The sequence below is a fragment of the Macaca thibetana genome, chromosome 4 (genome assembly GCF_024542745.1).
Source record: "Macaca thibetana thibetana isolate TM-01 chromosome 4, ASM2454274v1, whole genome shotgun sequence".
Lineage (NCBI taxonomy): Eukaryota > Metazoa > Chordata > Mammalia > Primates > Cercopithecidae > Macaca > Macaca thibetana.
The window spans coordinates 5,546,230-5,565,385 of record NC_065581.1 but is presented as its reverse complement, the minus strand read 5'-3'; the positions used below and the strand labels follow the sequence as shown (position 1 = coordinate 5,565,385).

The 19,156-nt window shown below is 40.9% G+C and overlaps 1 protein-coding gene and 1 pseudogene across 5 annotated transcripts in view; one reads left to right on the top strand and one right to left on the bottom strand.

The window, feature by feature from the left end:
* The window catches only part of FARS2 (phenylalanyl-tRNA synthetase 2, mitochondrial), a 515,781-nt gene that overhangs the window by 146,506 nt on the left and 350,119 nt on the right, over positions 1-19,156 (bottom strand). For all 5 annotated transcript variants that reach the window (XM_050789678.1, XM_050789675.1, XM_050789673.1 and 2 more), the window contains one exon: positions 4,366-4,517. In XM_050789678.1, the coding sequence (XP_050645635.1) occupies positions 4,366-4,517 (152 nt within the window). The remainder of the gene's footprint in view (positions 1-4,365; positions 4,518-19,156) is intronic.
* Positions 5,929-8,590, top strand: LOC126952217 (heterogeneous nuclear ribonucleoprotein A1-like; annotated as a pseudogene).

Sequence of the window (19,156 nt, the reverse complement as noted above, 5' to 3'; positions counted from 1 at the left end):
AAATATTCACAATCTGGTCAACCCTTGCCCTAGATACTTATTGAGGATCACTGCACAGTAAGCCATCATTACTAAATAATGTGTCCTTTTTCTCAGGTATATTTCCCAGTACTATAATAGCTAGGTTTCGCTTTGGCTGTCAATAATGAGATCTAAAAAACAAGTGGCCTAAACAAGATATTTCTCTCTCAGCTAAACATCCAGGGCTGAAGTGACACAGATTCAAGCCCCAAGCTATTTCTTCTATGTTGTTGCTCCACTCCATACAGTCTCCATTGCCAAGGCCGCACCATGGCCCAAAATGGCTGCCAGAATACTAGCTATCACATTCACAATGAAGTAGCAGGAAGAAAAAAGAATACCCTCAGTTCAACTTTTAAAGAAACTTCTGGAAATACCACTAGACATGTCTACTTATAAATCATTGGTCAAATTTAGAAGTATAGACTTCTAGTTGGGTGCAAAATTGCTGAGCTAAAAAATCAGGTTTTTGTTATTACAAAAATGGTACCAGGCGGAAGGACGGGGGCAGTTGGATATTGAGAGATAATTAGCAACATCTGCCATAGGAACCTTACTCCAATCACCAAGCCCCTTATTAAGAGGGTCACATGCCCTTGGCAGCCATGCCCTTTGGCATAGCTCCAAAAAAATAGTCTTTAAATATCTGTACAATATGTATTTAAGATATTGTAAGATCAGTGCCAATGAGGAATTTTTTAAACTTCTAATCAACAGTACTGTCTCCTTCAGAAGGAACTGAAAAAGTTCACCTTTTAGCAGTCAGTATGGGGTTGTGTGTGTATACCTGCATTCAAAGAGTATTTCTAATACTCTATTTTTTTAAGAAAAATATTCATGTTTTTTCAGTGACTTTGTTTTTCATGGGGTGTCTGCCTGCCTGATCTGTCCCTGGGTCCACAGGACCCTGACACTACCCCACTCCCACTGCAATCTCTCCAGTTAGCATGCCCATTCAGCATTCCCCTTGAACACTACCAAATTATCAAACAAATTCAATGTTTACCCCCTCCTCAAGCAACATCTACGCCCACATCCAGCACAACAGAAATTTCTCTCAGCTTCCTAGGTTTTTAGCATCTCTCTATAAACTTGTAGGTTCTGAAAATCTCCAAGCGAAAAGGTCACTCATCTCACTTTTGACACTGGCAAGGGTGAAGCTACAGCCATATCAGAAAGCAAGAGGCTGTGAGCTCAAAAATTAAGAATGAATTCCAAATCCCTGATTCCAGAGTTTTCTGTAGGTTGAGCATCTCTAATCTGAAGATCCAAAATCCAAACTGCTCCAAAATCTGAAGCTTTCTGATTATTCAATATACATAAACTTTATTTCATGCACAAAATTATTAAAAATATTGTATAAAATTACTTTTTAGGATACGTGTATAAGGTATATATGAAAGAAACTTTGTGTTTAGACCTGGGTCCCATCCCCAAGATAATCTCATTACATATAGGCAAATATTCCAACATCTGAGAAGATCCAAACTCTGAAACACTTCTGGCCCCAAGTATTTTTTGGATAAGGGATACTCAACTTGTACTAAAAAAGAATGGGAAAAAAATTACAAGTCACATGCTTTTGGCATATCAATTAGTACTTAGCAATCAGTCGTGTTCCAATATTTTTCCTTCTCTTCAAATGTAAATAACTAGACTTCCAGTATCAACATGGAAACTCCTGGAAATTTCTTTCTCACATAAAAGTCCAGGGCTGAATTGGCACTCCACAGCATCAGGGATCCAGACTACCCCATACATTCTATTTTCTGTAAAGTTAGGAGACAGATATCATCTGCAAGCTCCAAAATATATTTAAATGTTGCCAACAGCAGCTGAAATCAAGTAGAAGCCAAATGAGAGGAAGTGAAGAGATGAAATACACAGAGTGGCACATCTCAGAAAACTCCAGCAAAAACATGGGTTTTGTTTTTGTTTTTGTTTTTGTTTTTTGAGCTAAGGGTTACAATCTGAAGTGTAAAGTCTCTATCTCCAAGTGTTGATAATGGGGTAGGCAAAGGTCATTCTTCTGTTTCTAACAAGTGTAGATTTGGGGTGGGAGGAAGACCTATACAAAAAAATCGAAGAGATGAGTCATGTTTAAAGAAAGAGTTGGTTTCTTGGCATTGGAGAAAAAGAAAGCGTGAAAACAAGCTAGGCTGAATGTCTACCCCAGCCCCTTCCTGCTATGCCAACCCTCAACCTCCCCCTCCAGTCTTGTGCAAATAGCTGGTCCAGGAAACCCAATGTATTCAAATGTGAGTGGCAAAAAAGCGATCATATGCACACCATTGACAGATCAATTAAAAAAGAATTGAGGGAAAAAAGAGGACAATGGCAGAGAAATGGAGAAGTCACAAAAAAATGTTGCCATTGGGGCATATGAAATTTCTGGCTAAATATTTTACAATGAATTTTTTAAATGTAGTGAAGCAATTTCTCTACGAAGGAAGACCAGAAAGCAGAAATAACTCAGAGAAAAGATGGCAAGAAATCAGGGGGAGCTGAAATGTGAGCTTGCAGAACTCAGAACGGGGAGAAAAGCAAAGTAACTGCAGATGGAAGGTACACAAGGGAAAAAAGACAGAAGAAAACACAGTAAGGGACAAAGAAGAATAACAATGAGGAAAGCATACCAAATGAAGCGGAAATAAGAATTTTAAAACATTAGAAAGAAAATAATAGGTACAGAAGTCAGACAAAGGAGAGCCCACTTATGCATAACTGGATCCCTGAAGAACGAAACAGAACAGAACAATGGGTCAGAACAAATCCCTAAAGATATAATTCAAGAAAATTTTCCTAAAATAAATAAGAGTCCAATCTGTGAAACACAATGATATATACTAGGGAGTATATATCATATATACTAGGGAGTATAGATCAATACTCAGGTGGAACTTGATAAAGGTATTAAACTTGAAAGATAAAGAAGGAATCCTTTAAAACAAAAAGCAAAAAGATCAAGTATGGCATCAGATTTCTTTACATGAAATTAAACTTGAAAGAACAATTGAGCAGCACTTACAAGATCCTCCCTAAAAGAAAGACGAAGCCAAGATTTTACTTCCAACCAAACTGTTATTCAAGTATAAACAAACATGCGAGAGCTCAGGGACTATTGTTTCCACAAGTTGTTGAGCAAAATTCTAGATGATGTACTTCAGTCATTTAGATGATTGGTGAAAGTGAGACAAAAGAATTGGCAGTGAACACTGAACATCTTTATCTAGAGAATGAATGCTTTAAAAGACAAAGAAGAAAACAGATGGGAGTCTGAATCACAGGATAGAACATGGGGTCCAGGAGCCCTGACAACATAGATATGACACACCTGGAACAATCAGGAGGGGAAGGCAAAAATGGAGGTGTGAGCTAGACAGGATTTGGTGACTGTTTCTTCTTTAACAGTTAGGAGCCAAAGGGGACCATTTAAAGGTGACCCATCAGAAATGCAAATCAGATCACGTCCCTTATCTCTCTGCTCCTATCCTTCTATAGCTTCCCACTACAATTAGGGTAAAATTCCAAGTCTCAGACCTTGCAGGTTCTGGCCCCACCTGGCCCTGGAAATACATCACTACCCTACAATCATCACTTTACATGGCCTCCCCCTTGTTCCTTGAGCTGCTGTGTTCTTGGCTGCCTTCTGCACCTCATGTGCCCTTTGCCCCCCAGGACTCCGATGTGCTATCTGGGATGCTCCTGCTTCTTTCTTCACCGCCCATCATCCTTCTGTTCTCAGCTTCCATGTCTCAAAGTGGCTTGCCCTGACTCCCCAAATGAAATTAGTTTTTTGATGACACCCAGTGCATTTTTCCCTCATAGTAGCACACTTTCATAATCATGTATTTAATGTCTGCCTCTCTCACAAGACTGTAAGTTCCAAGAAGGCAGAGATAAGTCTGTTTGGAACACGTTTAATTCCTAGGACGTAATAGAGATCTTGGCATGTGGTAAATGCTTAATAAATATTTGCTGAGAGTCTATCAAAACAACTTCTACTCCACAAACCACTCTTTCTGCCTCATTTCCTCTGCATCTGGAACATGCTAAGGTTAGAAGTCACTTCCACAAACAATACTGAAAAGCCACAGGACTTTTAAAAGATTCTGTTTCATATATTTTCTTTACTAAGGCAGGAAGGATGGAAAATGCATCTTGGAAAGATTTTCAGAGAGGACTGATATCAAAGAGTTTCCTGATAAGCTATACATTCACTACAAATTCAGAAGACATTCTGTTTCAGATACACTGGGTTTCAGCAAATTTTATGATATGCTTCCATATGACATTTATCACATGGAGAGAGTCAAGGGTAAAATCAGAAAGCTTTTCACTTACTTTGGATGTTCAAACTTGTCTATGAGATCAACCTTTTCCACCAGGTCTCCTCCAATCGTTCGGACTAAGTCGTAGAAATCATTCTCTGCGTAATTCTCAGAGGGCAACCAGAATGAAATATCATTTATCATAGGAGGATATTTGCTCAGAGGCTAACAAAACAAGAGGAGAAAAGATACATGAACTTGTTAGTTGAACGAGAATATTTAAATTTTTCATAAAAAGTTGCACTTGGCTATTAGGAAATGCTGGTAAAACATCATTTCAGCATTTAAATTTGCAGAACAAAATGAAATTAAAAGATAAATCAATGTTCAAAAGTAGCAAATTCCATTATGAATATTACAGATTCTTATCACATTCATGTGTAACGTTACTATATATTATATTTATATTGCCATTAATGTTCAACTTACTACAAAGCACTTTGAATATATTTCAGTTTTTTCCATTTGAATACTAGAGGAGAAAAGTTCAAATTTAATTAACATGCAATTCATTAACTTCTTGTGATACTTTCAGAAAGCCATTTTAGTAGAGAAATAAGTAAGAGCTTATCAAAATTGACATTTCAATTAGTAATGTCATTATTTGTTAGTATTTCTAATTATTAAAATAAAGGATTGGGTTGATAAGTAGTCACTTGGGGAATTATTTTTCAAATTATGCCTTTAAGGATGTGATAAACATAAATGTAGCCATTTCCCCCACTTTATTCCATTTTTTCCAGCTTATTAGCTCAGTAGTTCACCATTATATAGGACAGATATTTAAAATTAGATATGTTTAGAAGTTACTATATTTATTGCTTTCCCCCACACACAAATATATATATATATATATATATATAAATATAAAACAACTAAACATACAGCTCTCACATATATACATCAAAATTATACATAGATATATGTGTGTGTGTGTGTATGTTTTGGTCTACAAGTTACTGCTGCAATAAAAAAAGTTTCGTTACATACCTATGAAATCCTAAGGGAATATCTGCTAAATCCGGGCAAATTTATAAACTGATGTATGCCAAGCCTGATATTGCTATAAATCCTTCGGTGAATCATTGATCAGAGAAAGTATAAAACTTTTAAATGGCAAAATATCTGAAGAACTAAATGCTCAGACATAGATGATTATTCAACTTGAAATATCAATAAAGTTGTCAAACAAATGCATCAGTTTAGAACACACATTTCATACAAACACGGTAAAATTAGCATCCTGGTGCTGTTGACAAAATCTGCTGGCTCCTGAGAAGCACTGTTTTCTCTCCTACAGTCACGATGCTGTGATAAATGACCCATGGGTTAATGTAACAATAGATGACAGGAGTTTGGTGGTTACACAGGTTGTTTTTCCTTTTGACAATACCCTCTTGTTCCTCACGGAAAATGGAAATTTAGGGAGACAAGGGACTGAGATTGCCAAGAATTAGCATGGAATCTCCTCTTCAATTAATCCAAGCTGAGGTACCGTACTTACTGAGTTCTGATGCGAGGCACGCTGACAGAGAAATGGGAGAAGGCGTCCCAGTGAAACATACGTCAGCAACTCATGGACAACACTCGGTATGATGATAGCGCAGGCAGCCAGAACACGTCCCCCAAGACATTATTAAAATACATATTGTGGTAAATACAGTTTAAAATCCACGCAGTTCAAAAGAAAAACCCAGACAGCTTATTGCATTGCAAGCCTATTTCAAGTTAAAAAATATGAAAAGTTTAATGGTTTAACTGAAAAGAAAGCATTTAATTCACTAATAGACAGGTATCAGACACAGGATATCCACTAGTGGCCTTTGCTTTTTTGAACGGGAGAAATAGAATTTTGTTTGGGAAATAAGAGGCTAACTACAGATCATGGTTACTGAGATGTGGGCTTTCTTTCAGGTGCTTAACCAGCAGTGGTGGTAAAAACCATCCGGGGGCTCCCCACTGCCCCAGAAGAAAGCCTCCAATTCCTAAAAGCTTCTACCTCTTTCCCATGTTCTCTAGGTTCGGGCCAGCCCAGCCTACTGGGTTTCTTAAACACACTAAGCGGCTTTCTCCACATGCAATTTCCCACCCTCCCTACCTCACTTCTGGTCCTCGGCCACCCTGTTCACTTGGTACCCTCACAGACACCGTCAGTCCCCTGTTACTGCACCCTATCCTTCTCTTGCTAAGTACTTTTCATCCTCACTGTTTGTGTACTTACTTATTTCACGGCTGTCTTCCTAAGAGGTTGCCATTTTTGAGGGTGGGGTGTGCATCTCTGTTTCCACCTCTGGAATCTATTGTGCACAGTCCCTGTTACATTGTAGGTATTCTAGAGGCTAGAGGAGCACGTTACAGAGCGCCTGCTGTGAGCAATGACTACATTACAGTCAATGCATTCAGCTGTGTTTTCTCGTCTAACTGCATGAGCTAACGGACATACCATGTGGGTGAGACATAGAGCCTTGCCTCCATCCCTGGATTGTCCCAGCATTTAGTAACCAGGTGGAACGGCAAAGAGGCTGAAGCTGGACAGGCAAAGCCACTTAGTAGGAATTCCATAACCCACAACCACAGAATCGTGGAATTTTAGAATCCAAAGGGACCTTCAATTACATACAATATTATTTGTGTTTTCCTATTTCTTTTCTCAACAGAAGGATGACTATTTTACTAGTTTTATCAGATAACTGCATACAGTCGTCCCTCAGTATCTGAGGGGGATTGGTTCCAGGACCCCCACAGGAACCAAAATCCACAGGTCCCTTATACAAAATGGTGTAGTATTTGCATAAAACCTATGCACATCCTCTTGTATACTTTAAATCATCTCTAGATTACTCATAATACCTAATACAATGCAAATGTTATGTAAGTAGCTGCTATATTTTTAGATTTTTATTTTTTATTGTTGTATTTTTAAATTGTTTTTCCCCAAAATATTTCGGACGTACGATTGGCTGAATCCACAGACGTGAAACCCCCATATACAGAGAGCTGGCTGCACTGACATGTTCTTTTGTTGGTCCTCTTTAGAATTCTTTTTTTTTTTTTTTAAAGAATTGAAAAGGGCATCAAAACTACAGATACGAGACACGTTCGTCAGCTTGCTACTTTCTGCTCGTGGACACACCAAAGATGCATCGTTAAAGTCTCTCTTTTCCCTGCCGTCCTGTCTAAGTCAGAGTCTCCCAAAGAGCCCGAACAGCGGAGGAAGCTCTTCATTGGAGGGTTGAGCTTAGAAACAACCAATGAGAGCCCGAGGAGCCATTTTGAGCAACGGGGAACACTCCCGGACTGTGTGGCCATGAGAGATCCAACACCAAGCGCTCCAGGGGCTTTGGGTTTGTCACATATGCCACTGTGGAGGAGGTGGATGCAGCCACGAATGCAAGGCCACACAAGGTGGATGCAAGAGTTGTGGAACCAAAAAGAGCTGTCTCAAGAGAAGATTCTCAAAGACCAGTTGCCCACTTAACCGTGAAAAACGTATTTGTTGGTGGCATTAAAGGAGACACTGAAGAAGAAAAACATCACCTAAGAGATTATTTCGAACAGTTTGGAAAAATTGAAGTCATTGAAATCATGACTGACCGAGGCAGTGGCAAGGAAAGGGGCTTTGCCTTTGTAACCTTTGACGACCATGACTCTGTGGATAAGACTGTCGTTCAGAAATGCCATCCTGTGAATGGTCACAACTGTGAAGTTAGGAAAGCCCCGTCAAAGCAAGAGATGGCGAGTGCTTCTTACAGCCAAAGAGGTGAAATGGTTCTGGAAACTTTGGTGGTGGTCGTGGAGGTGGTTTCGGTAGGAATAACAACTTTGGTGGTGGAGAAAACTTCAGTGGTTGTGGTGGCTGTGGTGGCAGCCATGGTGGTGGTGGATATGGTGGCAGCCATGGTGGTGGTAGATATGGTGGCAGCCATGGTGGTGGTGGATATGGTGGCAGCCATGGTGGTGGTGGATATGGTGGCAGTGTGGATGGCTATAATGGATTTGGTAATGATGAAAGCAATTCTGGAGGTGGTGGAAGCCACAATGATTTTGGCAATTACAACAATCAGTCTTCAAATTTTGGACCCACGAAGGGAGGAAACTTTGGAGGCAGAAGCTCTGCTCCCTATGGTGGTGGAGGCCAATACTTTGCAAAACCACGAAACCAAGGTGGCTACGGCAGTTCCAGTAGCAGTAGTAACTAAGGCAGTGGCAGAAGATTTCAATTAGAAAACAAAGCTTAGCAGGAGAGGAGAGCCAGAGAAGTGTCAGGGAAGCTACAGGTTACAACAGATTTGTGAACTCAGGCAAGCACAGTGGCAGGGCCTAGCTGCTACAAAGAAGACATGTTTTAGACAAATACTCATGTGTATGGGCAAAAAAATTGAGGACTGTATTTGTGACTAACTGTATAACAGGTTATTTTAGTTTCTCTTCTGTGGAAAGCGTAAAGCATTCCAACAAAGGGTTTTAATGTAGATTTTTTTTTTTTTGGCACCCATGCTGTTGATTGCTAAATGTAATAGTCCGATTGTGACGCTGAATAAATGTCTTTTTTTTTTTTTTTTAATGTACTGTGTAAAGTTAGTCTACTCTGAAGCCACCTTGGTAAATTTCTCCCATGAGTATGAAGTTAGAATTCCTTCAGGGTGATGCCAGGTTCTATTTGGAGTTTATATACAACCTGCTTGGGTGGAGAAGCCATTGTCTTCAGAAACCTTGGTGTAGTTGAACTGATAGTTACTATTGTGACCTGAAGTTCACCATTAAAAGGGATTACCCAAGCAAAATCAAGGATTTACTGGTTATACAAATGATTGTTGGCCCATCCTATGCAGTATATCTAAATTGAATCTGGTACCAGATAAAATTATAGATGGGAATGAAGTTTGTGTATCATTCATTATCATGTGTAATCAATAAATGATTTAATTCTCAAAAAAAAAACCACTACAGATACAGTAGAGACTTTAAAAGTCATAGGTGAATATTTTGAATGATTTAATAATAATGAACTTGGAAACCTTGATCAAATGGATATTTCACTCAAAACAGAAAACTTAAACTGATAACTAGGTACCCACCATTAGCAGTGCTCTGTCTCCTCACAGGTCTAACCAAGGTAGTAAACAAGAAATAGCTATGTACCAAATGAATAGAAATGGCATAGGCAAAAATGTGTGATCCCAAATTTAAAGTTTTCCTACCAGGCATACGACTTGGACATGTGCAAACTGATGCTAAACATTCCTATAACACTCTCTTCTTACCCTTACATTTATTGCACTGTAGCTACTTCCAACGGGCTTGAAACAATATCCTTATATTTGAGGTTAAAAAGCAAGTTACAACAAAGTTCCAATAATGAGTAATACTAACTTTTCTGACATCAATGCAATTACACTTGAAGCTCACAATAAAAAGATATTCATTAAAAGTCACAAAATTCATATATTTGCAAATGAAAAAGAAAAAAAATTCCATGCCCAAGTAGAAAGTAGCAATATAATCAATGTTCTCGGGGTGCCTGAAAAGTATATTACCTCTCATTCTGGTGTGGTCACACTTCTTTATTGTATTATTCAAATCTTCTATATCCTTTCTTTTATCTGCTTGATTTTCTTGATCTATCAAGAAGATAATAATATCTCCCACTTGATCTCTCGGAAAGGTCCCTCCTCAGTCCCAGGAAATGAAAGTCATGACTTGTTAATCGAGACTAGCATAAACCAGTGATGGTTATTTACACCATTGGCCAGGCGAGGAGTGGGCATGAGCTCAGTTTCACCAATGACATGTTGTGGCAATTCTGCGGAGACTAAAACATCAGACCTCAGTGGGGACAGCTTTTCAACCCGTCCTTCCTGCTTGAGATGTTGGAACAAGGTCATGATGACTGAGTGGCTTCAGATTTTTAACAGGTCACTTTAATCTATATTCACTGTGATAACCAATATATTTTATTTCTATCATCTTCGTTTGTGTTTTCTGCTAACCAGTCTTCCTCTTTTCATAAATTTTCTCCTTTTCTGCCTCCTAGTAGATGCTTGATTTTCAAAATATTCTAACATTTTTCCCTCTGGTGTAAACAGTAAATTGGATTTCTCTTCTTTAAGAAATATATGTATATATAATATTTATATTTATATATTCCTTTAACAGATTGTTCCAAGCACAAAATTATTTAGTGTCTCTATTCAACTCCTACAAAAGACAGGAAGCTTCATTTTCCCTAGCAGTCCGTCTTCCTGGTTATTCTTACCTAGAGTTTCATCTTCTAAACAAAATCACAGGTAAAACAATAAACTCAACAGCTAATTTTAAGTTAAAAATATTTTAAAATTCCGTATGTTTTTCTTGTATTCCACCTCTTTGTTGGAGGACAGTGCTCTACGGAGTTTTCATAAAACTCGTGGTGGCTTGTACACCAAATAGCACTGGAAGATGGTGAGTCTCTCCCTCTGGAGCAGAAAGTAGGTTGTTCCCTCACTGGAATGATAAACATAATGTCTTCCTCAGGGACAAAGATTGGGCAGGTTTACTAGCAGCCCCTTTAAAAGACTGGGATAAAAACAAACACATGTAAACGGACAAATGAAATACTGGAAGGAGCCCAAGCTTCAGGCTTTTCAGCTATGCCCCAGCCCAGTGTGTGCACAGCATGCAGAGCTGCTCCACCTCCCCGCTATTGAACTGGGAAACTAGAAGAGCCAATGCTAAGAGGACTCATGCTGCCTCTGCGCTGAGTAACAAAGTCCTTGGTCTTTGAGGCAGGAGTCTCTTGTCTTTCTGCCTGCATCTATGAAAGTGCAGTGGTACCTTGTTAACCTGCACTGAGGTAAAAAAAAAAAAAAAAAAAAAAAAAAAAAAAAAACCCAACCTGAGGTAAAATCTTAGGCCTTTCCTAGTCCTAACACCCTTCCTTTTTTTTCACTTCTGCTCTCTCAGATAAGTATCTCTCAGATAAGTATCTCTCAGATAAGTACAGTTTTTTTGGCAGTGCAAGTCCACAGGAGGCAAACTCTCTCAGTATTTACATGTCTGAAACCCCTCACACTTTAATAATTTGGTAGGACACAAAATTCTAGCTTCATGTTTGTCTTCCCTAAGCACTCTGACAATTTCCCTGCTGCCTACTAGTAATGGTGACGAGTCTGCTGTCAGTCAGTGCTACTTCCTCACAGGTAATCTGTCTTTCCTTCCAGGCAGTTTGGAGGCCGTGAATCTTTATCCCCCAGGCTCTGCAGTTTGACTCTGATGAGGCTGGGTCTGCATTTATCCTTCTTCATGCTGCTCAGTACTCTGAGAGCGCTCTCAATCAGACGGTTCTCGTCTTGTTCCAATTCTGAAAAATTCCAGCACTACTTCTCTGCCATTCCTTTCATTCTCTCCCGGATCTGCAACAATCAATACTGTGGAGCTTCTGAATCTATCTTCCTTTCCTCTTAACTGACCTAGTTTAGGTTTTATTCTGTGTGTGTCTGTGCCGCATTCTGGGTGAATTCTTCAGTAACAGCTTCTTAACTAATTCTCCTGTCAACTGAGTCTACTAGTCTCATCTGCTTTTCCTTCTTTATTTTAATGAATCTATCACTCATTTCTGAGATTCTAATTCTTTCCCTTATCTACTTACCCTTCATTTCTGCCAGTTTTTGCCTCTTATTCAGAATTTTCCTTTTTTTTTTTAATGGTTATTATTTATCCAATGGTCTCTTTGAGGGCATCACACATTTTTTTTTCAAGATAGCTTTTTAAATTTTCCTTTACTCTCAGTGAATTCACATTCTGATTGTTGATTTGGATGGCTGACACCCCAAGGTCAGAGTTCCTCACGTGGCGTGGAATTTGGGTGTGTAGGCTTGGCCTGTACAGGGGATAATTGTGAATGTTCTCTTGCTGATCACCCTCCCTGCTCAGAAGTTTTTATGGTTCCTCTGCTTGAACCCCTCACACAGAATGGAGTTGACATGGTGGTCTGGGTTTCTACCCAATGGTGATATGGCTGATGATGACATGGGGGTACTTGGCTCAGTTCCTGAGAAGGAGGCCTTGTCTCTGTCCTGTGCTCTTCCCAGGATCAAAGCTTTCTATAGGCTAGAGGTTATGGCGGGCAGTGATTTGGACCTCCCTTCTAGGTCAGAGGACAGGACCACTACCCTGCCCGCTTTCAAGCAGAGCACATGCTCTGGCCTGGCACATTTAGTCTTACTGCCACCAGAGCTCAGCCTCTGTTTCCACCTCCCGGCTTGTGATCCTGCAGCCCACAGTGTCCAACGTTTCACACTCTGCTTTGTGTGTGTCTCTTGTCTATAGTGATATATCTTTTTTAGGGGAGTAGGGGGCATGATTATGACTTTTTCATTTTCCCTTTTTAGATTTTGATCTATCACTGCTGTGTGTTTGGAGCAGGCAAAGTGCAGCCCACAAAGCAACCACAACATGACTCTGTTTCTTTACACAATGGTTCTTAACTTTGTCGGGGAGCAGGACACAGGTCTCCCTGAGAATATGAAAACAGATTCAAATTCTCGTTCCAGAAATGTATATATCTTCTTAAACACAGATTTTCATATAGAACTTTCAGGATTCACAAACCCAATAAAGTCATTCAATGACCAGAATAAGGATCTGGTCTGTGACCCAGACTCAGAATTGTGTCATGCAGTTCAAATATAGACAGCTGTGATGACTGTCTTAAGTGAGTTAAAAAATACCAAAATCATACTTTACTAACATGATCTATACATGTATGTACATATACTGTGTATACCTTGATACTGTTAAGAACATATACTTAATGATAAAAGCATACATGAAGGCAATCATTGTTTGTCTTGTGGTAACTACCTGCAATACAGCATATTTATTTCAATAACAAAAGTCTGCCTTTTATGGGCTAGAAGAGAAACCCCTCCCTGCAGCTCAGACAATTCCAGTGTCAGAGCTGCCTGGGGTCAGCTGAGGGCCTGGTAGTGAGTGCACGGCAGCCCACCTCCTCCCCTACCCATTCCTGCTGCCACCCCTGCCTTTCCACAGGTGTTGATCCTGCGAGCACCTGCTAATGAGCTTCAGGCATGTTCATCTCTGCCTCAGAGTTTGCTTTCTGGGGGAAACTGACCTATGACTCCAAGACATCAACAAAACGTCAGCAACCAGTCAACATAAGAATTGGTGTCCAGGGAAACAGCAAGCCTCAAGGAGTGTAGATGGGAGTGTGGCAGACCTGGCTTAGAATCTGCCCTGTCCTATGACCGATGACAGAGGAACGGCTCTGCCAGGGCCCCCGGCAACCTTGCACATAGCTGCATAAGCCACCAAACAAAGACTTGAACCACAGCTCATCTGTGTCTTGAAAGGATAAATGCCTTGTGATCCTCTGGTGTTCCAGGCCTTTAAGGAGCTACCAGGAGCCATCTCCTGCCCATCTCCCTACTTCCCTGGGAGGCTGTCATGAGGCAGTCTCTCCTCACCTTCCAGGTTCTGAAGGCGTACGAGGCTTTCTGGCTCCCCTCCTTGGAATAGTACCATAGAATATAAAACGTCTTAGCTGCAGCCTTTAACTGGCTTCTCTGCAATGGGCTATGTCACAGCTGGCATTGTAATCACCTGCTCTATTACGGATTGACTTGTGTTCCCCGCAAAAAATAGATATGTGGGAGTCTGAAACCCCAGTACCTCAGAATACGAGCTTACTTGGAGACAGGATCTTTACAGAGGTAATACATTTAAAATGAAATCACTGGAGCAGACTCTAATGCAATGTGACTGGTATCCTTATCAAACGGGGGAGATCTGGACACAGGCAGGCACACAGGGAGCACACCACATGCAGATGAAGCCAGAGGCTGGGAAAATGCTCCTGCAAGCCCGGGAATGCCATAGCTTGCCAGCAAACCACTGGAGGTGAAGGAGGCACAAAACAGATCCTCACAAGGAATCAACCCTGCCGACACCTTGATCTTAGACTTCCAGCCTCCAGAACTGAGACACAGTAAGTTTCTGTTGTTTACGCCACCCTGGCTATGGTACCTGTTTATGACCGCCCTGCTAAACTAACATACCCTCCCTTTGTTTCAGGATCCTCCTTTTACGATGTGTGGGAGCTGGTACCTTTGGCTACTCTTCTTTCTGCATCTACGTAAGTAATAAGCTGTCTAAATCTACAGAGGCTCCTAGCCTGGCCAACATGGCGAAAACCATTTTAACAAAAAAATACAAAAATTAACTGGGCATGTTGGTCCATGCCTGTAGTCCCAGCTTCTTGGGAGGCTGAGGTTAGAGGATTGTTTGAGCCCAGGAAGCAGAGGTTACAGTGAGCCGAGATTGCGCCACTGCACTACAGCCTGGGCAACAGAGCGAGACCCTGTGTCAAAAAATAAAACGATAAAAAATAGAGTGGCCCCTTGTATCTTTACCAGCTGAAATCGGTCAGGCCTTGGCCCTGACTGGTGTGCCGTGGGCTTGACACATGACTGAGGCCAATATGCCTCGGTTTCTTCATCTATAAAATGGAGACAGCACCTGTGGCAGCATACTGTGGTGAAGATGACATGAAAGAACATTCACAAAGCACAGACGTCATAGTGGTCCGGACAAAACACTGATTTGGAGAGTTCAACAGATAAACAAGTTTCACAGTTGTCCATGACCCCGTTTTAAATTATAAGCTTGCCAAAGGGGACTGGGGAGGGGAAGGGGAAAAAGTGGGATTCTGGTTTAACAATGCTACTCCATCCTAACTGTCCTCTGCTCTGGGCCTAGCCCCCATATCTGAAACACAAATGTCTCCATGCACCTTCCAAGGTTAAAACCCTGGGAGGTTCCCTTTTTTTTCAGACGGAGTCTCGTTCTGTTGCCAGGCTGGAGTGCAGTGGCATGATCTCGGCTCACTGTAACCTCTGCCTCCTGGGTTCAAGCAATTCTCCTGCCTCAGCCTCCCGAGTAGCTGGGACTACAGGTGGCCACCACCATGCTCAGCTAATTTTTGTATTTTTAGTAGAGATGGGGTTTTGCCATGTTGGCCAGGATGGTCTCGATCTCTTGACCTCATGATCCACCCACCTCAGCCTCCCAAAGTGCTGAGATTACAGGTGTGGGCCACTGCGCCTGGCCGGAGGTTCCCTTTTATCATTCCATGATTGAATAAAAATTATTCAGCTCCCACGAATCTGTTCATAAACATTCTCAAGAAGGCTAATAATACATTATCAATTGTTAATACAACCCAGTACCGCAGCACCATTATTTCAGTAAAGTTTCTTTCTGCACCAAAATCTTCCCCTTACCTTAAAACTCTCTTCTCCTTTTTAATGTTACTGAAACAGGGTAATATTATCATTCTCCATTTGCAAATTTTTCCGTGCTAGTCAATCATTATTAAGTCATTCTCTGGTTTCCTTCCCTTTAGGCAAAGTTACTATGTTTTTTGGTTTTCTTTCTCAGCTCAGAAATTATTTGGAAAGAGTGTCAAACAGGGGAGGGTCTCTGTTTTCTCCACAAGTTCTCCACAGTTATGACATTGCCAAGGTGACCTTCAGTCAGCTTCGAACCATGGCCACGTTTAGTTAAAGAACCACTTTGCAGCTTCTTTGGCACTTGTTCTCTTTCTAGATCAGAACACACATCCCCTGATTCTGATTGTGATTATATGATTACCAATGGTCACTGTTTGTGGGGTGCTGTGTGCCAGAGACTGTGCCAGCCTCTTCATGTGCATTATCTCATTAACACACAGCACAACCCCACGAGATAGCCACCATTACCACTCCATGTGTCCACAAGGACACTGAGACTTAGAGACCTTAACTAAGCTATCTAAGGTCCAACAGCCAGTAAGTGACAGAGCCAAGGTCAAATGTAGGTCTACTAAGGCCAGGCTGTGCTGTTAACCCCTGTAATTTGAGGCCTCCCCGCCACCCCCCCTTTGTTTTTTTTGTGATAGAGTTTCACTCTTATTGCCCAGACTGGAGTGCAATGGTGCGATCTGGGCTCACTGCAACCTCCACCTCCCAAGTTCAAGTGATTCTCCTGCCTCAGCCTCCCGAGTAGCTGGGATTACAGGTGCCCACCACCACCCTTGGCTAATTTTTTTGTATTTTTAGTAGAGACAGGGTTTCTCCATGTTGATCAGGCTGGTCTCGAACTCCCGACCTCGGGTGATCCACCTGCCTCAGCCTCCCAAAATGCTGGGATTATAGGCGTGAACCACCGAGCCCGGCCCCAAGGCCTCCCATTTAAAACCAAGGGCTCTGCTGTAGCTCGGGCTGCTGTAACAAAAATACCACAGACTTGGTGGCTTGAACAACAAACATTTACTTCTCACTGTTCTGGAGGCCACAGGGTACCAGCATGGTTGGGTGCTTGAAGGCTCTCTTCCTGGTTTAGAGATAGCAGGTTTCTTGCTGTATCTTCACATGGCGGGGGGAGAGAGAGCTGCAAGCTCTGCTGTCTCTTCCTCTAATGGCACTAATCCCATTCCTGAGAGACCCACTCTCATGACCTAATCACCTCTCTAAAGCCCCACTTCCTAATACCCTGGTGGTTGGATCTCAAAGTATGAATTTGGGGGGCATACAAACATTTAGTCCAAGTTTCTACTACTGTTTCCAGAAGTAGTCTATTCAGCCTAATTAACAATTATGTAAATAAGACCAAATCCAACATTTATCCCTATGGTGCCTTCCATGACATTTCCTTTCCAGATGATTAATTTAGCTTTTAGATTAATTATCTTGAGTCATAAGTACTTCCAGTCTGTTTATAGCCCATGCGATTGTGTTCTTATCTAAATTAACTTAAAAATCAGCTTTACCTATAAAAAATAGCATGTACTATCAGTTACTTCGTTTTACATCTAAATGTTTGATGGCCCTTACTTTTAATTCCATCTATTCATTTTTTAATAAAAACTGATTATCAAAGTTGGCTGGTGAGTTTGGTATTTTATGAATTCAGGTTGTTTTAACTTCTGATTTCATGCTGCCTTGATATTTACAGATTTTCTCGCTTTGTTCCAATATTTTGTTTTTATTCTTACTCAATTTCACTGAGTACCAGGAGCATACTGTGTTGGCCAGAGTAGGCACAGTCCCCACTCAGGCAACTTTTGTTCTGTTACTTCATTAAGAAACCACACGAGACTCACCAAGTTCTAAACATCCCTCTAAATTGTACTGGTTCCCATATTTGTACTTAACTTTTGACAGAATTTCTGTATTTCTATAATGAAATCATATGGAACAATCATTTTGGTAACCTTGTATTCAATTAACTTTTGATGTTTCAATATCATGGTTCCCCAACTATCTAGTGAATTCCTTGAGGACAGAAACAGAGTTTTAAGTCTTTTTGAATCCTTTCACATTTGCCTTAAAGCTCTAGAATGCTTCACTTAAACAGATCATGCATTTGGAAAATGGAGCTACAGTGTGCTACTCTGGTTAGACAGGACAGTAAGAGCCCATTTGCATTGCATGTGGCTCCAAAATCTTCATGGTTCATGGGGACTTAGGGGTCTGGAGCAAGGTTTCAAGGCCCCTGCCTGAACTTAGTGGTTTTTCTCACACACACACACACACACATACACACACACACACACACACACACACACACACACAAAGCAGCAGACCTCAGAAATCTTCATTAAATAAAATACTGCATGTGCCTCTGGTTAGGGAAGGACTTGCAGAGGAGGTGGAGGCCTCAGCCCAGAGTTCATAACATTTCACTACCTTTGAACATCTGGCCAGGTATTTTATACAGAATAAAAATGCCAAAAGTACAGTATCTTGTGGGGTGATGAAAATGTTCTAAAATAGACTGTGGAGATCACGTATCTGTGAATATACTGAAAAACACCACTGAATTACAGACCTTAAATGGGTGAATTGTACAGCATGTAAATTAATCTTGCAAACGTTTTTATGAAAACAAAAAATGAATAAATATATTGATAGAAGAAATACAGGGAACGTCTCTTTTCTATTCTGCCTCTCTATCTCATCTTCAGAACTTACCAAACACTTCAACTTTTACATCCATTTTTTTTTTCGGTTAAATAACTAGTCTTTCTGGAGGCGGCATTACTGTCACACTCTATTTTTCCTCTCAGAGGTAAAATATTTGCAGGAGGTTTGCCCATCTGTGTAGATCTTCCATTCCGTTTCTTCTCTGTATCGTCATGGTCTTGTACCAGCACATACTTTAAGTGAACTCACGTACGGTTTTGATGATAATTTCTCCCAGTTCATCATGCTTACTGTGGCCTTCCATTTGCCTCATTTAAAATGAGTGGAGATGCTAGGTGAAAACACACATAATGGGAGCTAGGTCTGTGAACCCCTAACCTTGAATTTAACCTCAAATATACTTAGAGGATGAACTCTCAGAGCTGGCTCACAGTTTCTTATTAATTTTACAACATCTCAGTCTCTGCAAGGCCCTCATTCTGACAGGGACTATATATGCTGCAAGGTAAAACTGAAGCCCAGCTAGCGAAGTCACTTGAATTTGCCTGAATCCACACAGAGCTGGCCTTCTGACTGTTGCAGTCAGTGTACAGAGGAAAAGGAACAAATCAAAATGAACCCAAAGAACTTAAGACGTTGATTTCCAATGACTTGTTCAAAATTGGAGTAAATGTCAAACTTCCAAATCTCACAGAAGAAAGGCCTTTTATAGACTGGACCCCCTTGAATCTGACCTTCCTCCTTTCTTCCTCACCCTGCCCCTAACCCTCTGTCCTGGTCTAGTGGTCCTTTGGGGCCAGATGCTTTGATACTACATGTTTTAGATTTCTTCCTGACCTCCAC